This window comes from Mobula hypostoma, chromosome 11, assembly GCF_963921235.1.
Source record: "Mobula hypostoma chromosome 11, sMobHyp1.1, whole genome shotgun sequence".
NCBI lineage: Eukaryota > Metazoa > Chordata > Chondrichthyes > Myliobatiformes > Myliobatidae > Mobula > Mobula hypostoma.
The window spans coordinates 458,663-481,667 of NC_086107.1; the positions used below are offsets into that span (position 1 = coordinate 458,663).

The 23,005-nt window shown below is 45.0% G+C and overlaps 1 protein-coding gene across 2 annotated transcripts in view; it reads left to right on the plus strand.

The window, feature by feature from the left end:
• LOC134353538 (deformed epidermal autoregulatory factor 1 homolog) overlaps positions 1-23,005 on the plus strand; it is a 113,422-nt gene that overhangs the window by 13,052 nt on the left and 77,365 nt on the right. For both annotated transcript variants that reach the window (XR_010019635.1, XM_063061541.1), the window contains exon 3: positions 20,104-20,233. Coding sequence is in view for 1 of the 2 variants with exons in the window: in XM_063061541.1 (XP_062917611.1) it covers positions 20,104-20,233 (130 nt within the window). In the remaining variant the exon portion in view is untranslated. The remainder of the gene's footprint in view (positions 1-20,103; positions 20,234-23,005) is intronic.

Sequence of the window (23,005 nt, forward strand, 5' to 3'; positions counted from 1 at the left end):
TTGACGGAAAAGATCCTGAGAGGCAGGATTTATGAACATTTGTAGACGTATAATATCATTAGCAATAGTCAGCATGGCTTTGTCAAGGGCAGGTCATGTCTTATGAGCCTCATTGAATTTTTTGAGGATGTGACTAAACATATTGATGAAGGAAGAGCAGTAGATGTAGTGTATATGGATTTCAGCAAGGCATTTGATAAGGTACCCCATGCAAGGCTTAGTGAGAAAGTTAGGGGGCATGGGATCCATGGGAACATTGCTTTGTAGATTCAGATCTGGCTTGCCCACAGAAGGCAAAGAGTGGTTGCAGACGGGTCATATTCTGCATGGAGGTCGGTGACCAGTGGTGTGTCTCAGGGATCTGTTCTGGGACCCTTAATCTTTGTGATTTTTATAAATGACCTGAATGAGGAAGTGGAGGGATGGGTTAGTAAGTTTGCTGGTGACACAAAGGTTGGAGGTGTTGTGGATAGTGTGGAGGGCTGTCAGAGGTTATAGCGGGACATCGATAACATGCAAAACTGGGCTGAGAAGTGGCAGATGGAGTTCAACCCAGATAAGCGTGAGGTGGTTCATTTTGGTAGATCAAATATGATGGCAGAATATAGTATTAATGGTAAGACTCTTGGCAGTGTGGAGGATCTTGGGGTCACTCAAAGCAGCTGCGCAGGTTTACTCTGTGGTTAAGAAGGCATACGGTGTATTGGCCCTCATCAATCGTGGAACTGAACTTAGGAGCCGAGAAGTAATGTTGCAGCTATATAGGACCCTGGTCAGACCCCACTTGGAGTACTGTGCTCAGTTCTGGTCGCCTCACTACAGGAAGGACGTGGAAACCATAGAAAGGGTGCAGAGGAGATTTACAAGGATGTTGCTTGGATTGGGGAGCATGCCTTATGAGAATAGGTTGAGTGAACTTGGCCTATTCTCCTTGGAGCGATGGAGGATGAGAGATAACCTGATAGAGGTGTATAAGATGATGAGAGGCATTGATCGTGTGGATAGTCAGAGGTTTTTTCCCAGGGCTGAAATGGTTGCCACAAGAGGACACAGGTTTAGGGTGCTGGGAAGTAGGTACAGAGGAGATGTCAGGGGTAAGTTTTTTACTCAGAGAGTGGTGAGTGCGTGGAATGGGCTGCCGGCAATGGTGATGGAGGCAGATACGATAGGGTGTTTTAAGAGAGTTTTGGATAGGTATATGGAGCTTAGAAAAATAGAGGGCTATAGGTAAGCCTCGTAATTTCTAAGGTAGGGACATGTTCGGCACATCTTTGTGGGCCGAAGGGCCTGTATTGTGCTGTTAGTTTTCTATGTTTTTCTATGTTTCTAAGGTTGTGTTATAACGAGCTGATTAAAAGTTATTTGCACATTCTCTGTGAGACCATTGTCTGCATGAGGATTTTCCAACAGCAGTCTCTGTCCTTTTGCTATGCTTGTTTTCTGTGTCCGTGTCTATTTCCATTTCCGTTTCCATTCTTCCTCCAAAACTCCTGCACTCTCCCCAAAAAATGGCCACCGCCTGATCCCTCTGGAATATTCTGAGGCATTTTATGTTACAAAATATTAACAAGACAAATCCTATTGGCTATTATAACGTGCCTGACCTAATCAACGGAATTATTATTTTAAGCAGCAAAAAAAAGGAATACTCAGTTGTATAATGTAATTAATTTGAGAAAATCTGCGTAAAATAAAATACCCAACAGCAGAACTGTACTAAAACATTAAAGCAATGTCTTAAACCAGTGTACTACTACACATCCATGTGTCTATTTAAGAATCTCTTAATTATCTCTGTTGTATTAGCCTCCACCATCGTATACGTCAGTGTATTCCAGCCATCATTATTCTGTGTAAAAAAAAAGAACTCGCCTCACACATCTACTTTGAAAAATCAGAGATACAAAGGGACCTTGAGAGTCCTTGTACAGGATTCCGTAAAGTTTAACTTGCAGGTTAAGTCGGTGATAAAGAAGGCAAATAGAATGCTAGCGTTTATTTTGAGAGGACTAGAATATAAAGGGAATGATATAATACTGGGGCTTTATAAGGCAGTGGTTAGATTGCTCTTGGTGTATTGTGAGCAGTTTTGAGCCCTTTGTTTAAGAAAAGATGTACTGGTATTGGAGAGGGTCCACTGGAGGATCATGAGAATGATTCTGTGAATGAAAGGGTTAACATATGAGGAGCATTTGATGGTTCTGGGGCCATAATCGCTGGTGTTTAGAATGAGTGTGGATCTCATTGAAACCTATCAAATATTGAAAGGCCTAGATAGAGTGGATGTGGAATCTTTGTTTCCTATAATGGGTAAGTCTAGGACTAGAGGCCACAGTCTCAGAATAGAGGGATGTCCATCTAGAACTGAGATCAGAAGGAATTTCTTTAGCCAGAGGGTGATAAATTCTACTGTGGAGTTCAAGTGATTGGGTATATTTAATGTGCAGGTTAACAGGTTCTTGATTAATCAGGTTATCAGAGGTTGTGGAGAAGAGGCAGGAGAATGGGGTTGAAGGGGAAAATAAATCAGCCATGATGGAATGGCAGAGTAGATGGGCTCAACAGCCTATTTCTGCTTGTATGTCTTATAAAACTCTATCAGATGTCCCCCATTCTCTGCCACTCCAGAGAAAACAAGCCCAGTTTGTCCATCATCTCAATGTAGTTCATGCCCTCTAATCCAGTCAGCATCCTGGTGAATCTCTTCTGGATTGTGGGAGTGATTGTGCAGAGAAAGGTTTAGTTAAAGGATAGAGAACAAGAGCAGGGTAACTGGTTAATTTTCATGTTGTCAGCCTTTTGTTGATGGGGTGCCACAAGCATCAGTACTTGGCCTGCACCAATTCATGATTACAGTACTGAGGACTGGACATTCACGTGTGGGAATGCAGTAAGGTTTGTGAGCAAACAAGCTGAGCAAGTGATGTGCCGGGGGGGATAAGGAGGGTAAGTGAATGATTGGGAAGATGGGAACTGCTTTGTAATGTGAGAGAATGTTGAGGAAAATCACTTGATAGCAAGAAAAGGTTTATGGAGATGTTGCTAAGATTCAGGGGTCTGAGTTACAGGGAAATATTGGCCAGGCTGGACCACAGGAAATAGACTAAGTTGCTGGTGGTAGACCTGAGGAGAGCGAATGTACCGGTGACCCCTGTTTCCATCCAGGGGGTCAGTGTGGACATGGTGGAGGATTACAAATACCTGGGGATACGAATTGACAATAACCTGGACTGGTCTAAGAACACTGAGGCTGTCTACAAGAAGGGTCAGAGCCGTCTCTATTTCCTGAGGAGACTGAGGTCCTTTAACATCTGCCGGACGATGCTGAGGATGTTCTACGAGTCTGTGGTGGCCAGTGCTGTCATGTTTGCTGTTGTGTGCTGGGGCAGCAGGCTGAGGGTAGCAGACACCAACAGAATCAACAAACTCATTCGTAAGGCCAGTGATGTTGTGGGGATGGAACTGGACTCTCTCACGGTGGTGTCTGAAAAGAGGATGCTGTCTAAGTTGCATGCCATCTTAGTCAATGTTTCCCATCCACTACATAATGTACTGGGTGGGCACAGGAGCACATTCAGCCAGAGACTCATTCCACCGAGATGCAGCACAGAGCGTCATAGGAAGTCACTCCTGCCTGTGGCCATCAAACTTTACAACTCCTCCCTTGGAGGGTCAGACACCCTGAGCCAATAGGCTGGTCCTGGACTTATTTCATAATTTACTGGCATAATTTACATATTACTATTTAATTATTTATGGTGCAACGAAAACCAATTTCCCCCTGAATCGATAAAGTATGACTATGACTATGAATGAGGCGCGACTTCCTAATGAAGGGTCTGGGCCCAAAATGTCGACTCTTTATTAATCTCCATTGATGCTGCCTCACCCGCTGAGTTCCTGTAGCATTTTGTGTGTGCTTCTCTGGATTTCTAGCATCTACAGAACCTCCTGTGTTTATGACTTAGTAGAAGTGTGTACAATTATGAGATGCACAGATATGGTGGATGGCTTTTCCCCAGGGTAGGGGAGTCCAAGACTAGTGGACATAAATATGGTGAATGGTAACTGCCTTTTCTCCAGGGTAGGGGAGTCCAAGACTAGTGGAAATAGATATGTGGATGGTGCCAGCCCTTTCCCCAGGGTAGGGGAGTCCAAGACTAGTGGAAATAAGTTTAGGGTGAGGAGGAAAGATTTAAAAGGAACCTGAGAGAATAAGGAACAAGCTGCCAGAGGAATACTGTTCCTTCTAAGCTGCATGGGTTCACATCTGCACAGTGCCTGAAATACTCATACATCATAACCTTTGTTGAGCACAGCTGGTGTTTTCTTTTATAAGCTCATATAATTTTGAAATCTATGTTAATATGACTGTGAAGTACCCTGCAATTAATTATGTGTTAATGCATATAATCCATAAGTTTTCTAAATAGTAAACATACCACAACCTTTACTTTGAAACATTTTAGAACTTAAATGATTTTACATCAATAGTGTTTCAAGTTACAACAATGTTACAAATTGTAACAATAAACAGAATGGCATTCAGTAGCTCATTCTTAATAAACCTCCAGCCCGCTGAACACCAATGCCATCTAGTCAAAACATTTTACTTTTGCTGTTGTGCCTGTCTGTTATTTTGACTACCTGACATCATTTACTTGTGTTCGATGTGCATATTACAAAAAAATCATTCAAAGTACCGTGCAGTTTTCACGCTGTGTAATAATTTCTTGCTCAGCAATGGATGGTCCATGCAGTTGTAAAAACAATTGGAGGGAGTGTTGCAGAGGAAGTGGTTGAAGCAGGTACAACAGTAGCATTTAAGCAGCCCTTGGACGGGTACAGGGATGGGAGGGATATGAGCCAATGCAGGAAATTGGGACTAGCTGGGTGGGCACTGTGCTTGGCACGGACCAGTTGGGCCAAAGGGCCTGTCTGTATCTGAGTTTCTGTAACTCTAAGAGGTAAATGTGGTTTTAAAATAATGAGCAATGTGTAGTGTTGGTGTACGGAGGTATTTTAATGTTTTACATCTGCATGATTAGTAATTTATTAGGAAGGAATGTGACATGGTGGCCTTCACGACACTGGCAAGACCACACCTGGAGTACCATGTTCATATTTGATCTTATCCCTAAGGAGGGATTTATTGCCTTGGAGACAGTGAAACATAGTTACACGAGATTGATTGCTAGGTTAAGATATGACTTAAGCAAGAATAAGTAGGATTAACACATAAAATGCTGGAGGAACTCAGCAAGTCAGACAGCATCTATGGAAATGAATGAGCAGTTTGATATTTCAGCCCAAGACCTCTATTTGGGACTCAAACATTCAAAGCACAATTTATAATCAGAGTACATACATGCAAGCCTGAGACTCTTTTGCTGTGGGCATACATAGCAAATCTATAGAACAGTAACTGTAAATAGGATCAATGAACAACAAACTGTACAAATGCAGATAGAAATAAATAACAATAAATAACAAACATGAAATAACAAGATAAAGAGTCCTTAAAGTGAGACTCCGCTTCTTTTCGGATTCCAGACCTAATCAGTTCCCCTCTACCACCATTTTGCTCCGTCTAGCGGAATTAGTCCTTACTCTTAATAATTTCTCCTTTGGCTCCTCCCACTTTCTCCAAACTAAAGGTGTAGCCATGGGCATCAGTATGGGTCCCAGCTATGCCTGCCTTTTTGTTGGCTTTCTGGAACAATCCATGTTCCAAGCCTATACTGGTATCTATCCCTACTTTTCCTTCGCTACATCAACGACTGCGCTGGTGCTGCTTCCTGCACGCATGCTGAGCTCGTTGACTTCATTAACTTTGCCTCCAACTTTCACCCTGCCCTCAAGTTTACCTGGTCCATTTCTGACACTTCCCTTCCCTTTCTAGATCTTTCTGTCTCTATATCTGGAGACAGCTTATGTACTGATGTCTACTATAAGCCTACGGACTCTCACAGCTACCTGGACAATTCCTCTTCTCACCCTGTCTCTTGCAAAAATGCCATCCCCTTCTCGCAATTCTTCCGTCTCCACCGCATCAGCTCTCAGGATGAGGCTTTTCATTCCAGGACGAGGGAGATGTCCTCCTTTTTTAAAGAAAGAGGCTTCCCTTCCTCCACCATCAACTCTGCTCTCAAACGCACCTCTCCTATTTCACGCAAATCTGCTCTCACCCCATCCTCCCGCCACCCCACTAGGAATAGGGTTCCCCTTGTCCTCACCTACCACCCCACCAGCCTCCGGGTCCAACATATAATCCTCCGTAACTTCTGCCACCTCCAACCAGATCCCACCACTAAGCACATCTTTCCCTTCCCCCGCACCCCCGCTTTCCACAGGAATCACTTCCTACGCGACTCCCTTGTCCATTCGTTCCCCCCCCATCCCTTCCCACCGATCTCCCTCCCAGCACTTATCCTTGTAAGCAGAACAAGGGCTACACACCATTCTGCTTACCACTATTCCTCCCTCACCACCATTCAGGGCCCCAGACAGTCCTTCTAGGTGAGGTGACACTTCACCTGTGAGTCGGCTGGGGTGATATACTGCGTCCGGTGCTCCTGATGCGGCCTTCTATATATTGGCGAGACCCGTTGCAGACTGGGAGACCGTTTCGCTGAACACCTACGCTCTGTCCGCCAGAGGAAGCAGGATCTCCCAGTGGCCACACATTTTAATTCCACGTCTCATTCCCATTCTGATATGTCTATCCATGGCCTCCTCTACTGTCAAGATGAAGCCACACTCAGGTTGGAGGAACAACACCTTATATTCCGTCTGGGTAGCCTCCAACCTGATGGCATGAACATTGACTTCTCTAACTTCCGTTAATGCCCCACCTCCCCTTCGTACCCCATCTGTTATTTATTTATTTATTTATTATTAATTTTTTCTTTCTTTCTTTCTCTCTCTCCTTTTTCTCCCTCTGTCCCTCTCACTATACTCCTTGCCCATCCTCTGGGCTTCCCCCTCCCCCTTTCCTTCTCCCTGGGCCTCCTGTCCCATGATCCTCTCATATCCCTCTTGCCAATCATCTGTCCAGCTCTTGGCTCCATCCCTCCCCCTCCTGTCTTCTCCTATCATTTCGGATCTCCCCCCCCACCCCACTTTCAAATCTCTTACTTTCTCTTCCTTCAGTTAGTCCTGACGAAGGGTCTTGGCCCAAAACGTCAACTGTACCTCTTTCTATAGATGCTGCCTGGCCTGCTGCGTTCACAGGAGATTCTGTAGATGCTAGAAATCCAGAGAAGCACACATAAAATGCTAGAGGGACTCAGCGGGTGAGGCAGCATCAATGGAGATTAATAAAGAGTCGACGTTTTGGGCCCAGACCCTTCATTAGGAAGTCGCCCCTCATTCATAGTCATAGTCATAGTCATACTTTATTGATTCCGGGGGAAATTGGTTTTCGTTGCACCATAAATAATTAAATAGTAATATGTAAATTATGCCAGTAAATTATGAAATAAGTCCAGGACCAGCCTATTGGCTCAGGGTGTCTGACCCTCCAAGGGAGGAGTTGTAAAGTTTGATGGCCACAGGCAGGAATGACTTCCTATGACGCTCTGTGCTGCATCTCGGTGGAATGAGTCTCTGGCTGAATGTACTCCTGTGCCCACCCAGTACATTATGTAGTGGATGGGAGACATCGACCAAGATAGCATGCAACTTAGACAGCATCCTCTTTTCAGACACCACCGTGAGAGAGTCCAGTTCCATCACCACAACATCACTGGCCTTACGAATGAGTTTGTTGATTCTGTTGGTGTCTGCTACACTCAGCCTGCTGCCCCAGCACACAACAGCAAACATGATAGCACTGGCCACCACAGACTCATAGAACATCCTCAGCATCGTCCGGCAGATGTTAAGGGACCTCAGTCTCCTCAGGAAATAGAGACGGCTCTGATCCTTCTTGTAGACAGCCTCAGTGTTCTTAGACCAGTCCAGTTTATTGTCAATTCGTATCTCCAGGTATTTGTAATCCTCCACCATGTCCACACTGACCCCCTGGATGGAAACAGGGGTCACCGGTACATTCGCTCTCCTCAGGTCTACCACCAGCTCCTTAGTCTACTTCAAGGCCTTTCTCTCATGGGCCTCTTCCCATCCCTCCTCCTACGGCACAGTCAGCTCAACCAGAATTATTTTCCTGTCTTTGGCTGACCACAGTACAACGTCTGGGCGTAGGGTTGTGTACACCACATCCGGGAACTGCAACCTCCTTCCCACATCAACCCTCATTTCCCAGTACCTGGCCATTAGTAGCAGATTGGGCTTTGGTTGTTTGGTTACAAAAGACCTGGTTCCCTCTTTGATGAAGGTGATGGCCTTCCTCAAATCTGTGCCAGCCGTCCTCTTCTTGCATCTCTCCCGCTGTCGTGTGTCAGCAAGAGCCAGAAGCACCTTATCATGGCGCCACCTACACCGTCCTTGAGTTAGAGCTGTTTTACACCCGGACGGTATATAAGCCAGTGTCCCCTTTTGACCACAGAGCTTACAGTTCGAGTTCTCTCTCATCCTCCATGTGTACAGATGTAATGGTGAAGGAAGGGTGTCATACACAGATCGCAAGAGGAAGGAAATACGGAAGGGCTCCAGTCTCCATAACTCTGCCCATGAGATCTTGTGCTTAGGCAGATCCCATTTTGTCCAGGCACCCTGGGACCCTTGTTCCACTGCCTTTGAAATCCGCTTCTCTTCCTCACGGATCCGTACTTCTGCCTTTGTCATGTCTCGCCTGTTCCTTATGCTTGCGTTGCCCCACTTCTGAAAGTGAACTGAGCCGAGGCCTTGCCGCCCGACGCAGGGGTTGCCGATGATATCTCGGAGCTTCAGAGAACACACTGCCTCCTCCACAGCTGCGTTGGCTACCCACTTAGGCCCAGCTCTGGTTGTAATGTCTGCTTGCTCTACCAAAACGTCATTGGAATCTCTCAAGGTTAATAAGGTTCTGCATTTTGCCACCTTAAATTCCTCCACAACAGATGACAGGGGAAGCTGCAGTTGCCCAGAATGAATGTAGAGGCCCACTGAAGAGAAGCTTGGGGGAACTCCCAACCATCTCCACAGGTGCTTGTCGGTTTTCCTCTCGATGGCCTCTACGGCAGTCATGGGGAACTCAAAGTGTGAAGAGCCAGAGAAGCCTGGGCAGAATCCCATATTGGTACAGCCAGGTCTTGAATTTACCCGGAAGTCCGGATTTGTCGATCTTCTTCAGCCATTCGTCTGTCTGCTTCACAGCATTGGTGACATTGGCCCCATCTGTCAGTGACACATTAAACCACTTCCCCAAGCATTTTATCGGGTTATCTTCGATGGAAGGGATGACCTCTCCCTGAACCTGGAGGCTAAACTTGCTAGTAACTTTGCCCTTCCTGATCACCATGCACCTGGACCTCTTGGCCTTAAAGGACATCCTCGCCCAAGTGGCTACATTACCCAGGGTTTCCAATACCCATCTTGCTTGGACATGTGACACAGTTATTATAGTGATGTCGTCCATGAACCCTCGTAGAGCCGGCTGAACAATGCCTGACTCCAGCATTGGGCCACGGGTTACATCTTCTGCTGCTGATAATAGGAGGTTCATTCCCATAATAAATAGGATGGGGGAGATGGTGCACCCTGTTGGAATCCTCTTCTGGAGGTCCTGCCAACTAGTTGTGAAATGGGCTGGTGATCATGTCTCGAATAACCACTGGGATATAGAAGTGGTCAAGTCCTTCTGGGATAAGGTCATGTGGAATAGACCCATAGGCGTTCACGAGGTCTAACCAGACAACTGTTAGGTCACCTTTTTCCTGCTTCGCCTCACGGATCAAATGGCTAATCATTGAGGTGTGTTCCAGACACTCTGAAAAGCCTGGAATATCGCCTTTCTGGATGAATGTGTTGATATAGTGTCTCTGCGTCACGTAAGAAGTCAGCCTTCTTCCGAGCACAGAAAAGAGAATCTTACATTCCACATCCAGGAGAGAAATTGTCCTAAACTGGGCAATTGTGGAAGAAACCTCTTCCTTTGGAATAAAGCATCCCTCTGCCAATTTCCAACTTGATGGAATAGTACCTTTGGCCCAGATCTATTTCATGACCTTCCACAGCCTCTGAAGAAGTTGTGGGCATTTCTTATACACCTTATCAGGTATGCCGCTTGGGCCTGGGGCAGCTGATGCTTTAGCTTTCCGGATGATGTCCTGGATTTCCTGCCATGTAGGCTTCTTCACGTTCAGCTCAATTGATGGATTTTCCGGTCTACGCACAGCCCGATTGGTTCCTAGTCCCTGACCCCTCCGTGGGTCGCTGTGTGCCTCCTGCAGGAACTCCTCTACCTCTGGCTTCGAGCTGGAGAAGGCTCAGGAGCTTGAAGACTCGTATGGCCAGATTTGGGAACAGCTTCTTTCCAACTGTGATAAGGCTGGGTGAACAGATCCTGACCTGGATCTGGGCCGTACCCTCCAAATATCCGGACCTGCCTCTCTGGTTTTTTGCACTACCTTACTTTCCATTTTTCTATTTTCTGTTTATGATTTATAATTTAAATTTTTAATATTTACTGATTTTTACTATTTTTAATATTTAATATTTGTAATCCAGGGAGCGGGAAGCGCAGAATCAAAAATCGCTGTGATGATTGTACGTTCTAGTATCAATTGTTTGGCGACAATAAAATATTAAATATAAGTATACCAGATTTTTGTTGGCCGAGAAGAGTCCTGGTGAAGCTGACTGGATCTCTCACAACCTGCGCTCACCTTTTCTCTTTCTTCCTTCTTTGCTGTCGCAGATGTTCCACCCTCCGGAGTCTGCACAGCTTTTCCCACAGCATACTGGTTAAGTCCTTGATACCTTCTTTTTCAGCGGGTGAGCTGGTTTTAAACCTCTTGTTGAGCGCCTTTAATTCGCCTCTCAAGCGACGAATCTCTGTTTCCCTCCTATTTGGTTGCTGCGGTAACTCCGGCTGGCTTTTCTGCTCCATTGGGCCAAATTGTTCCTTAGCTAGTTTGTACGCTATGGCCGTGAGTGAGTTGATCTTTCTGTGTACTGGACCTGCTAAGGCAACTTCCAGGATGCCGCCTAGATCTTCATCGAACTGCATCCAGGCGAGGTTGTCTGACGATCTGGGCCATTTGATCCTGTCTTTCCTTGACGAATGGATTGGGGTAGCCGAAGAGGAACTCACTTGGTCTGTTGTTCGGTGCTGAGGCGACTCAAGTGTGGAGAGATCTTCAGCTCTGTGGGGTGATTCCTGGCCGGAATTCTCCTTCGTCTCACCAGGCACTAAGTCCGTGCACTGCACTTGGGTCACCATTGATCCACATCTAGACCTGCTCTGGTGTATCTTGAGCCCTCTGATGTTTTTGCAGACTTTCCCGCAATGACATCTTACCGTGCATTCCTCTCCGGTCAGTGTAGTTTGCTTTAGCTTCCTCGTAGTTGTGTTTCCTGTCCTGGCCGTTGCCGGTATGACCGTCCTGTTGAGTCTCTCATCCTCCCCCCCTCTTGGGAGACTCTGGGGGTATTGCTCAGTTTAGTGCCATCAGCAAATTTTGCTACGCTACACTCAATCCCCTCTTCCAAATCATCAATGTAAATGGTAAACAGCTGCGGGCCCAGCACCAACCCCTGCGGCACCCCACTCACCACTGACTGCCAACTGGAGAAACACCCTTTTGTACCAACTCTCTGCCTTCTATTGGTTAACTAATCCACTCTCCATGCCAATACACTTCCTCCGACTCCATGCATCTGTATCTTATTTATAAGTCTCTTGTGTGGCACGTTTTTTGGAAATCCAAGTATATGACATCCACCTGTTCCCCACTATCCACTGCACTTATTATGTCCTCAAAGAACTCCATTAAGTTTGTCAAACAGGACCTTCCCTTTCTGAATCCATGCTGCGTCTGTTTAATTGAACCACTCCTTTCTAAATGTTTCGCTATTTCTTCCTTAATGACAGCTTCAAGCATTTTCCTGACTACAGATGTTAAGGTAACTGGCCTTCAGTTGCCTGCCTTTTGCCAACATCCTTTTTTAAAAAATAGCGTGGCATTTGCTGTCTTCCAGTCCACCGGGACCTGCCCAGAGTCTAGAGAGTTTTGGTAAATGATTACCAATGCGTCTGCTATAACCTCTGCCAATTCCCCCAGCACCCTGGGATGCATCCCATCAGGACCAGGGAACTTATCTACCTTCAGGCCCTCTAGTTTGCTCATCGCTATCTCTTTAGTGACAGTGATTTTATCGAGGTCTTCACCTCCCATTTCGTCCATAACATCATTCTTTGGCATATTAGACATGTCCTCCACCGTGAAGACCGACACAAAATAGTCATTCAATGCCTCAGCCATTTCCTTATCACCCAGTATCAATTTCCCCTTCTTGTCTTCCAAGGGACCTACGTTGACTTTAGCCACCCTCTTCCGCTTTATATTTTTATAAAAACTTTTGCTATCTGTTTTTATATCTTGTGCTAACTTACTTTCATACTCTGTCTTCCTTTTCCTTATTTTTTGTTTAGTTGTTCTTTGTTGCTTTTTAAAGTTTTCCCAATCCTCCAGTCTCCCACTACTCTTTGCGACTTTGTACACGAGCTTTTAATTTGCTACTATATTTTATTTCCTTAGTTATTCAAGGCTGGCTCTCCCCACACTTACTGTCCTTACTTTTGACTGGAATATACTTTCGTTGAGCACTGTGAAAACTCTCTTTGAAAGTATTCCACTGTTCCTCAACTGTCCTACCAAATAGCCTGTGCTCCCAATCCACATTAGCCAACTCCTCCCTCATCCTGTTGTAATACACTAGTTTCAGATCTAACTATTTCATCCTCCCATCTGTGTATGAAATTCAATCATACTATGTCCACTCTTTCTAAGCGGATCCCTGACTACAAGATCGTTAATCTTACCTGCCTCATTGCACAGGACTAGATCTAAGATACCATTTTCCCTTGTAAGTTCACTAACATGCTGCTCAAGAAAGCCATCGTGGATGCATTCTATGAAATCCTCCTCAAGACTTCCTTGACCAACCAGATTCACCCAATCTATGTAGAAGTTAAAATCCCCCATGACAACTGTCGTTCTGTTCTTTCAGTTACTTCTTGGTTAATCGCCTCTGCCACTGCTATACTGTTAATAGATGGCCTATAGACAACTCCCACCAGTGACTTTTTAAAATTCTAAATCTCTACCCAGATGGACTCGACATTCTGGTCCGTAGATCTTATATCGTCTCTCACAATCACCTCTCACAATTGTCTCCTTCTAAGCTCCTCCTCCTGTCCCGTTTTGTGCAGGAGGAGGGATTTTTTGGGGAGGGGTGTTAATGATCGGGATGCCGTTTATTTTTGTACAGGTGTAGGGGTTAATGATCGGGATGCTGTTTATTTTTGTACAGGTGTAGGGGTTAATGATCGGAATGCTGTTTATTTTTGTACCGGTGTAGGGGTTAATGATCGGGATGCTGTTTATTTTTGTACAGGTGTACGAGTTAATGATCGGGATGCTGTTTGTTTTTGTACAGGTGTAGGGGTTAATGATCGGGATGCTGTTTGTTTTTGTACAGGTGTAGGGGTTAATGATCGGGATGCTGTTTATTTTTGTACCGGTGTAGGGGTTAATGATCGGGATGCCGTTTATTTTTGTACAGGTGTAGGGGTTAATGATTGGGATGCCGTTTATTTTTGTACTGGTGTAGGGGTTAATGATCGGGATGCTGTTTATTTTTGTACCAGTGTAGGGGTTAATGATCGGGATGCTGTTTATTTTTGTACAGGTGTAGGGGTTAATGATCGGGATGCTGTTTATTTTTGTACAGGTGTAGGGGTTAATGATTGGGATGCCGTTTATTTTTGTACAGGTGTAGGGGTTAATGATCGGGATGCTGTTTATTTTTGTACCGGTGTAGGGGTTAATGATCGGGATGCTGTTTATTTTTGTACAGGTGTAGGGGTTAATGATCGGGATGCTGTTTATTTTTGTACCAGTGTAGGGGTTAATGATCGGGATGCCGTTTATTTTTGTACAGGTGTAGGGGTTAATGATTGGGATGCCGTTTATTTTTGTACAGGTGTGGGGGTTAATGATCGGGATGCTGTTTATTTTTGTACCGGTGTAGGGGTTAATGATCGGGATGCCGTTTATTTTTGTACAGGTGTAGGGGTTAATGATTGGGATGCCGTTTATTTTTGTACAGGTGTAGGGGTTAATGATCGGGATGCTGTTTATTTTTGTACCGGTGTAGGGGTTAATGATCGGGATGCTGTTTATTTTTGTACAGGTGTAGGGGTTAATGATCGGGATGCTGTTTATTTTTGTACAGGTGTAGGGGTTAATGATCGGGATGCTGTTTATTTTTGTACAGGTGTAGGGGTTAATGATCGGGATGCTGTTTATTTTTGTACAGGTGTAGGGGTTAATGATCAGGATGCTGTTTATTTTTGTACAGGTGTAGGGGTTAATGATCGGGATGCCGATTATTTTTGTACAGGTGTAGGGGTTAATGATCGGGATGCTGTTTATTTTTGCACCGGTGTAGGGGTTAATGATCGGGATGCTGTTTATTTTTGTACAGGTGTAGGGGTTAATGATCGGGATGCTGTTTATTTTTGTACAGGTGTGGGGGTTAATGATCGGGATGCTGTTTATTTTTGTACAGGTGTGGGGGTTAATGATCGGGATGCTGTTTATTTTTGTACAGGTGTAGGGGTTAATGATCGGGATGCTGTTTATTTTTGTACCGGTGTAGGGGTTAATGATCGGGATGCTGTTTATTTTTGTACAGGTGTAGGGGTTAATGATCGGGATGCTGTTTATTTTTGCACCGGTGTAGAGGTTAATGATCGGGATGCTGTTTATTTTTGTACAGGTGTAGGGGTTAATGATCGGGATGCTGTTTATTTTTGCACAGGTGTAGGGGTTAATGATCGGGATGCTGTTTGTTTTTGTACAGGTGTAGGGGTTAATGATCGGGATGCTGTTTATTTTTGTACCGGTGTAGGGGTTAATGATCGGGATGCTGTTTATTTTTGTACAGGTGTAGAGGTTAATGATCGGGATGCTGTTTATTTTTGTACCGGTGTAGGGGTTAATGATCGGGATGCTGTTTATTTTTGTACAGGTGTAGGGGTTAATGATCGGGATGCTGTTTATTTTTGTACAGGTGTAGGGGTTAATGATCGGGATGCTGTTTATTTTTGTACAGGTGTAGGGGTTAATGATCGGGATGCTGTTTATTTTTGTACAGGTGTAGGGGTTAATGATCAGGATGCTGTTTATTTTTGTACAGGTGTAGGGGTTAATGATCGGGATGCCGATTATTTTTGTACAGGTGTAGGGGTTAATGATCGGGATGCTGTTTATTTTTGCACCGGTGTAGGGGTTAATGATCGGGATGCTGTTTATTTTTGTACAGGTGTAGGGGTTAATGATCGGGATGCTGTTTATTTTTGTACAGGTGTGGGGGTTAATGATCGGGATGCTGTTTATTTTTGTACAGGTGTGGGGGTTAATGATCGGGATGCTGTTTATTTTTGTACAGGTGTAGGGGTTAATGATCGGGATGCTGTTTATTTTTGTACCGGTGTAGGGGTTAATGATCGGGATGCTGTTTATTTTTGTACAGGTGTAGGGGTTAATGATCGGGATGCTGTTTATTTTTGCACCGGTGTAGAGGTTAATGATCGGGATGCTGTTTATTTTTGTACGGGTGTAGGGGTTAATGATCGGGATGCTGTTTATTTTTGCACAGGTGTAGGGGTTAATGATCGGGATGCTGTTTGTTTTTGTACAGGTGTAGGGGTTAATGATCGGGATGCTGTTTATTTTTGTACCGGTGTAGGGGTTAATGATCGGGATGCTGTTTATTTTTGTACAGGTGTAGCGGTTAATGATCGGGATGCTGTTTATTTTTGTACAGGTGTAGGGGTTAATGATCGGGATGCTGTTTCTTTTTGTACCGGTGTAGGGGTTAATGATCGGGATGCTGTTTATTTTTGCACCGGTGTAGGGGTTAATGATCGGGATGCTGTTTATTTTTGTACCGGTGTAGAGGTTAATGATCGGGATGCTGTTTATTTTTGTACAGGTGTAGGGGTTAATGATCGGGATGCTGTTTATTTTTGTACAGGTGTAGGGGTTAATGATCGGGATGCTGTTTATTTTTGTACCGGTGTAGGGGTTAATGATCGGGATGCTGTTTATTTTTGTACCGGTGTAGGGATTAATGATCGGGATGCTGTTTATTTTTGTACAGGTGTAGGGGTTAATGATCGGGATGCTGTTTATTTTTGTACAGGTGTAGGGGTTAATGATCGGGATGCTGTTTATTTTTGTACCGGTGTAGGGGTTAATGATCGGGATACTGTTTATTTTTGTACAGGTGTAGGGGTTAATGATCGGGATGCTGTTTATTTTTGTACCGGTGTAGGGGTTAATGATCGGGATGCTGTTTATTTTTGTACCGGTGTAGGGGTTAATGATCGGGATGCTGTTTATTTTTGTACAGGTGTAGGGGTTAATGATCGGGATGCTGTTTATTTTTGTACCAGTGTAGGGGTTAATGATCGGGATGCTGTTTATTTTTGTACAGGTGTAGGGGTTAATGATCGGGATGCTGTTTGTTTTTGTACAGGTGTAGAGGTTAATGATCGGGATGCCGTTTATTTTTGTATAGGTGTAGGGGTTAATGATCGGGATGCTGTTTATTTTTGTACAGGTGTAGGGGTTAATGATCGGGATGCTGTTTGTTTTTGTACAGGTGTAGGGGTTAATGATCGGGATGCTGTTTGTTTTTGTACAGGTGTAGCGGTTAATGATCGGGATGCTGTTTATTTTTGTACAGGTGTAGGGGTTAATGATCGGGATGCCGATTATTTTTGTACAGGTGTAGGGGTTAATGATCGGGATGCCGTTTATTTTTGTACAGGTGTAGGGGTTAATGATCGGGATGCTGTTTATTTTTGTATAGGTGTAGGGGTTAATGATCGGGATGCTGTTTATTTTTGTACAGGTGTAGGGGTTAATGATCGGGATGCCGTTTATTTTTGTACAGGTGTAGGGGTTAATGATCGGGATGCTGTTTATTTTTGTACAGGTGTAGGGGTTAATGATCGGGATGCTGTTTGTTTTTGTACAGGTGTAGGGGTTTGATGTTTCTCTCTGAACAACTTTCATATCCGTTCTTGTTTTCCTGGCTATCCAGGGAACACAAATTTCAGGTTGTATATGGATACATGCATTGATAGTAAATGGACCTTTGAACCTCCCACATGGCCTTCCAATTTTCCTTCATCCATGAATAGTTGTCAAGTGTGTCTTTCGTATACCAGTTGAGTTTAGAATCAGGACTACTCTCTCCAGATGAGTTTGACCAAATTACAAATGTAGAAACACAGAATCTCAGAGGAGAACTTTGTTCTACCTTGAGAGTGCCTGATGTTGCTGCTCGAGGCCAGAAATTAAATCAATTAATGCCTATTTTTCATGGGCAACTTGTGTTTAAGAATGAAGTTACCATGGTAGACCAGGCCAATGAGCTTCTCCTGAAGTTGGAGCTTTTCAGTGTGACCCTTGACTTCCATAGCTGGGAGGGGCTTTGAGGTTCTAACATTTAACTGTTATTCATTCTTTGGGGCACTCCTCTGTTTTTTGTGGATGGTTGTGAAGACAAAGTATTTCAGGATGTATATTGTATACAAATTTCTGACATTAAATGTACCTTTGAAACCTTTGACCCCAAAAACAACGCCTCCCCTCAGAAAAAATCTAACAGAACACAACAGAACATCAACCCCCAAGCCCTCTTCTCTGTTTTGAAGCAGGTGGGCACCTTACACTGGGAGAGGGCGAGATTAAACACACCAGCCAGTTGTGCCGCACATACTCTTGAGTACCCATCCTGGGATGCCATTCGGATGGCAGCCCTGTGGCTGTTCACTCAGTGGAAACACCTGAGTACTTCAGCCTCAGGGAGATTGGTGGGAAGGGGTGGAGGAGGGAGTGGACAAGGGAGTCGCGTAGGGAGCGATCATCTCCAACGGGATCCCACCACCATACACATCTTTCTCTCCCCCCCACTTTCTGCTTACTGCAGGAATCGCTCCCTACGCGACTCCCTTGTCCATTTGTCCCCCCCCCCACCCATCCCTTCCCACCGAGCTCCCTCCTAGCACTTATCCTTGTAAGCGGAACAAGTGCTACACCTGCCCTTACACTTCCTCCCTCACCACCATTCAGGGCCCCAGACTGTCCTTCCAGGTGAGGCAACACTTCACCTGTGAGTCTGCTGGGGTGATATATTGTGTCTGGTACTCACGGTGTGGCCATCTATATATTGGTGAGACCTGACGCAGATTGGGAGACCGCTTTGCTGAACACCTACGCTCTGTCCGCCAGAGAAAGCAGGATCTCCCAGTGGCCACACATTTTAATTCCACGTCCCATTCCCATTCCGAAATGTCAATCCATGGCCTCCTCTACTATCAAGATGAAGTCACACTTAGGTTCGAGGAACAACACCTTATATTCCGTCTGGCTAGCTTCCAACCTGATGGCATGAACATTGATTTCTCTAACTTCCATTAATGCCCCTCCTCCCCTTCTTACCCCATCCCTAATTTTTATTTTTATTATATATTTTTTTCTCTCTTTCCCTCTCACTATAACTCCTTGCCTGTTCTCCATCTTTCTCTGGTGCTCCCATCCCCCTTTCTTTCTTCCAAGGCCTCCCATCCCATGATCCTCCCCCTTCTCCAGCCTTGCATCCCTTTTGCCAATCACCTGTCCAGCTCTTAGCTTCATCCCTCCCCCTCCTGTCTTCTCCTATCATTCTGGGTCTCTCCCCTGCCCTTCCCACTTTCAAATCTCTTACTATCTCTTCTTTCAGTTAGTCGGGACGAAGGGTCTCGACCTGAAACGTCAACTGTACCACTTCCTAGAGATGCTGCCTGGCCTGCTGCGTTCACCAGCATTTTGTGTGTGTTGCCAGCCTATCTAATCCTTCTTCTTAATGTCCCCCAGTGAGGAGAGTTGTTAAATATACCAGAGTTTCACTTGTATTAAATCCATTGGGGTTTAGTGATATGGAGCAAAGACCCTAGAACTACAAAGGGGTTATATTTACAAAGTTAGAAATATTTTAGAGCTAAGGAGTAAGATAGGTCTACAGTCTGAAAATGATGTGGTTTATACTCTGGAAACCAGGTGACAGGGTGGCATTTCATAACTGTATGAAAGTTGTAAAAAGCTGGGGAAAGAATTTTCAACATAAAACCATCCAAACTTAGGAGCAGAATTAGGCCATTCAGCCAAGCAGGGTGGCTGATTTATTCTCTTGCCTTTTCCCTGTAATCTTTGACACGCTGACTAATCAAGAACCCATCAACCCCCACTTTAAATATACCCAGTGACATGGCCACCACTGCTGTCTGTGGGAATGAATTCCACAGATTCATTACTCTCTGGCTAGGAAACTCCTCCTCATCTTTGTAAGGTAAAGCCCTGTCAGTTCTGAGCAGGGAATACAACCGGTAAAGAGAGTGATGCACACGTTAAACCCAGTAAAGAAAGTGATCCATATTAACCCCGGTAAAGAGAGTGATCCACATTAACCCCGGTAAAGAGAGTGATCCACATTAAACCCGGTAAAGAGAGTGATCGATATTAACCCCGGTAAAGAGAGTGATCCACATTAACCCCGGTAAAGAGAGTGATACAGATTAACCCTGGTAAAGAGAGTGATCCACATTAACCCCGGTAACGAGAGTGATCCACATTAACCCTGGTAAAGAGAGTGATACAGATTAACCCCTGTGAAGGGAGTGATCCACACGTTAACCCTGGTAAAGAGAATGATGCACACGTTAACTCTGGTTAAGAAAGTGATCCACATATCACTGTCCACACATGGATAGCTGTACAGTGTAATTGACATTACTGTCCACGCAGTGATCAGTTTGTTGTGTATCCCAGCATTTTCTTTGTTTCCATCTGTGATTGTGTGTAGTTGAACTGTGTATTTTAGGTATTGCTGTTGCTGACTGCTTGATGCAGACAGTATTGAGGATCTCTTGGTCTTTTGTAGTCAGGAAGAACCACACTGCAGATCGGAGAAGGACTGCCCACGGACAAAGCCACACTGATAGTGGTTCACACCGACGGCAGTATTGTCGAAACAACAGGATTGAAGTCGTCTAGTACACCTATAACCCAAGGTACTGACCCATACTCAACCTGTGTTACAGGCTCCTCGTGGATCCTGTGACAAGACAGCTCTGTGATTGTGGTGGTGGTGTGGGACTGTGGGGAGAGGTTTGAGTCAGCTTTCGGTGGTGAGATTCAGTAGGTGAGGGATTGAGTGAATTGTACTCTGCTTTCTGTATTGTGAGATCGGGGGTGGGGGTGGGGTTGGTTGCTGTGTCAGTGACCATATCGTGCTCTCTGTACTGTGAAGTCAGGGGGTTGATTGACTGAGATTGGGAAGGGGGTGGTGAGTGAGTGACCACACTGTGCTCTCTCTGTCACTTTCTACTGTGGAGCTGGGTGAAAGTGCTGCCTGTCTTTGCATGAAGGTTCAGAATTCAATCTGTGTTTAGGAAACTCGGGCTTAAGATAGTGGCTTTTGTGGTGCAATGTGTTGCTGGTGAGATAAGTGGAAAACCAATAAGGACAATAATTTCTCTTTGGTGCTAAGAACGCAGAGGTATTATAGAGAAAGATAAAAATCTACAGCACACTACAGTCCCTTCGGCCCACAATGTTGTGCCGACCTTGTAACCTTCTCTAGAAACTGCCTAGAATTTCCCTACCGCATAGCCCTCTGTTTTTCTAAGCTCCATGTACCTATCTAAGAGTCTCTTAAAAGACTATTGCATCTGCCTCTACCACCTTTGCTGGCAGCCCATTCCACGCCCCCACCAGTCTCTGTGTGAAAAACTTAGCTTTGACATCCCCTCTGTACCTACTTCTAAGCACCTTAAAACTATGCCCCCTGGTGTTAGCCATTTTAGCCCTGGGATAAAGCCTCTGACTATCCACACGATCAATGTTTCTCATCATCTTGTACACCTCTATCAGGTCACCTCTGATCATCTGTCGCTCCAAGGAGAAAAGGCCAAGTTCACTCAACCTATTCTCATAAGACACACTCTACAATCCAGGCAACATCCTTGAAAATCTGCTCTGCACTCTCTCTGTAGAATCCACATGCTTCCTGTAGTGATGTGATCAGAACTGAACACAGTACTCCAAGTGGGGTCTAATTAATTACCTCCCGGCTCTTGAACTTATTACATAAGACAAAGAGTACATTGCTGCTGGGACAGAGTTCTGTAACTGCTTTATCACACGGGCTGCCATGTTTACCAGTGAAATTCCCCTCCTACAGTTAGAGAATCACACGACTACACAGCATGTGCACAGGTCCTTCGGCCCAACTCATCCATGCCAACCAAGTTTCTTATAGAGCAAGTTGTATTTGTCTGTATTTGGTTCATATCCGTCTCTAAACCTCTACCCCCTACATGCCTGTTTGAGTGCTGTCTACACCCATCCTTACCACTTCCTCCAGCAGTTCATTCCACATATCCACCAGCCTCTGTGTGAAAAATATGCCTGCATTAATACATGAAGCTATGATGCAGTAGCCATTACAGAGATTGAGAGAAGGGGAGAAGGGCAGTGTGGGCACCTCATCAGTCCAGGATTCAGATATGATTGACCCCAAAAGAGAGGAGTGTAAAGGGGGGGGGAGGGTTGCGCTACTGATCGGGGAGAGCATCACAGTGTTGATTGCTGAGAATAGGGCAGTGGGTTTTAGTGAAGCATTTGACATGATCCCTCACTGACTAATCTAAAAGATTAAGGCACATGGGATCCAAACTAACCTGGTAGATTGGATTCAAAATCAGCTTGGCCTTAGAAGATGGAGGGTACTCGTGGAGGAATGTTATTTTGCAGGGGGAGATAGTGGAAACAGATAAGATAGTGTATTTAAAAGGCATTTAAACCGATGCATGAACAGATGGGTCATGTTTAAAATGACATCATGATTGACACAGACATGGTCCCTATGCTGAAACTTTCTGAACACAGAACATAGAAAAGTACGGCCCTTTGACCCACAACGTTGTGCCAAATCAAATAAATTAGTAATTAAATGGTCAACAAAGAACTAATCCTCTCTGCCTACACAATTTCAATATCCTTCCATTTTTCTCACCTTCTCACGCCTATTTATACTCATCTGTAAAGCCCCTCATGTATCTGGCTCCTACCATCACCGCAGGTAGTGCATTCCCATTCCCATTCCGACTTGTCAGTCCATGGTCTCCTCTACTGTCACAATGAGGCCTCTCTCAGGATGGAGAGCAACACCTCGTATTCCATCTGGGTAGCCTCCAACCTGAAGGTGTGAACATCGATTTCTCGAACTTCCGGTAATGCCCACCCACCTTCACCATTTCCCATTCCCATTTCTCTCTCTCACCATATCTCACCTGCCTTTCACCTCCCTCTTTTCTTTCTTCGATGGCCTTCTGTCCTCTCCTGTCACACTCCCCCTTCTGACCTGTATCTCTTTCACCAATAAACCTCACAGCTCTCTACTTCACCCCTACCTCCCAGTTTCACCTCTCACCTTGTGTTTCTTCCTCCCCTCCCTCACCTTCTAACTCAGACACCTCATCTTTTTTCCTGCCCTGCTGAAGTGTCTTGGCCCGAAATGTTGACTATACTCTTTTCCATAGATGCTGCCTGACCTGCTGAGTTCCTCCAGCACCGTGTGTGTGTTGAGCACATTCCAGGCACCCATCACTCTCTGTGTAAAAAAAACTTGCCCCTCACGTCTCCTTTGAAATTACCCCTCTCACATTAAACGCTTGCCCTCTTGTATTAGACATTTTCACCCTGGGAAAAAGACAGTCTGTCTACTCTATCTCTGCCTCTTGTAATCTTATAAACCTCTATCAGATCTCCCTCTGCCGCTC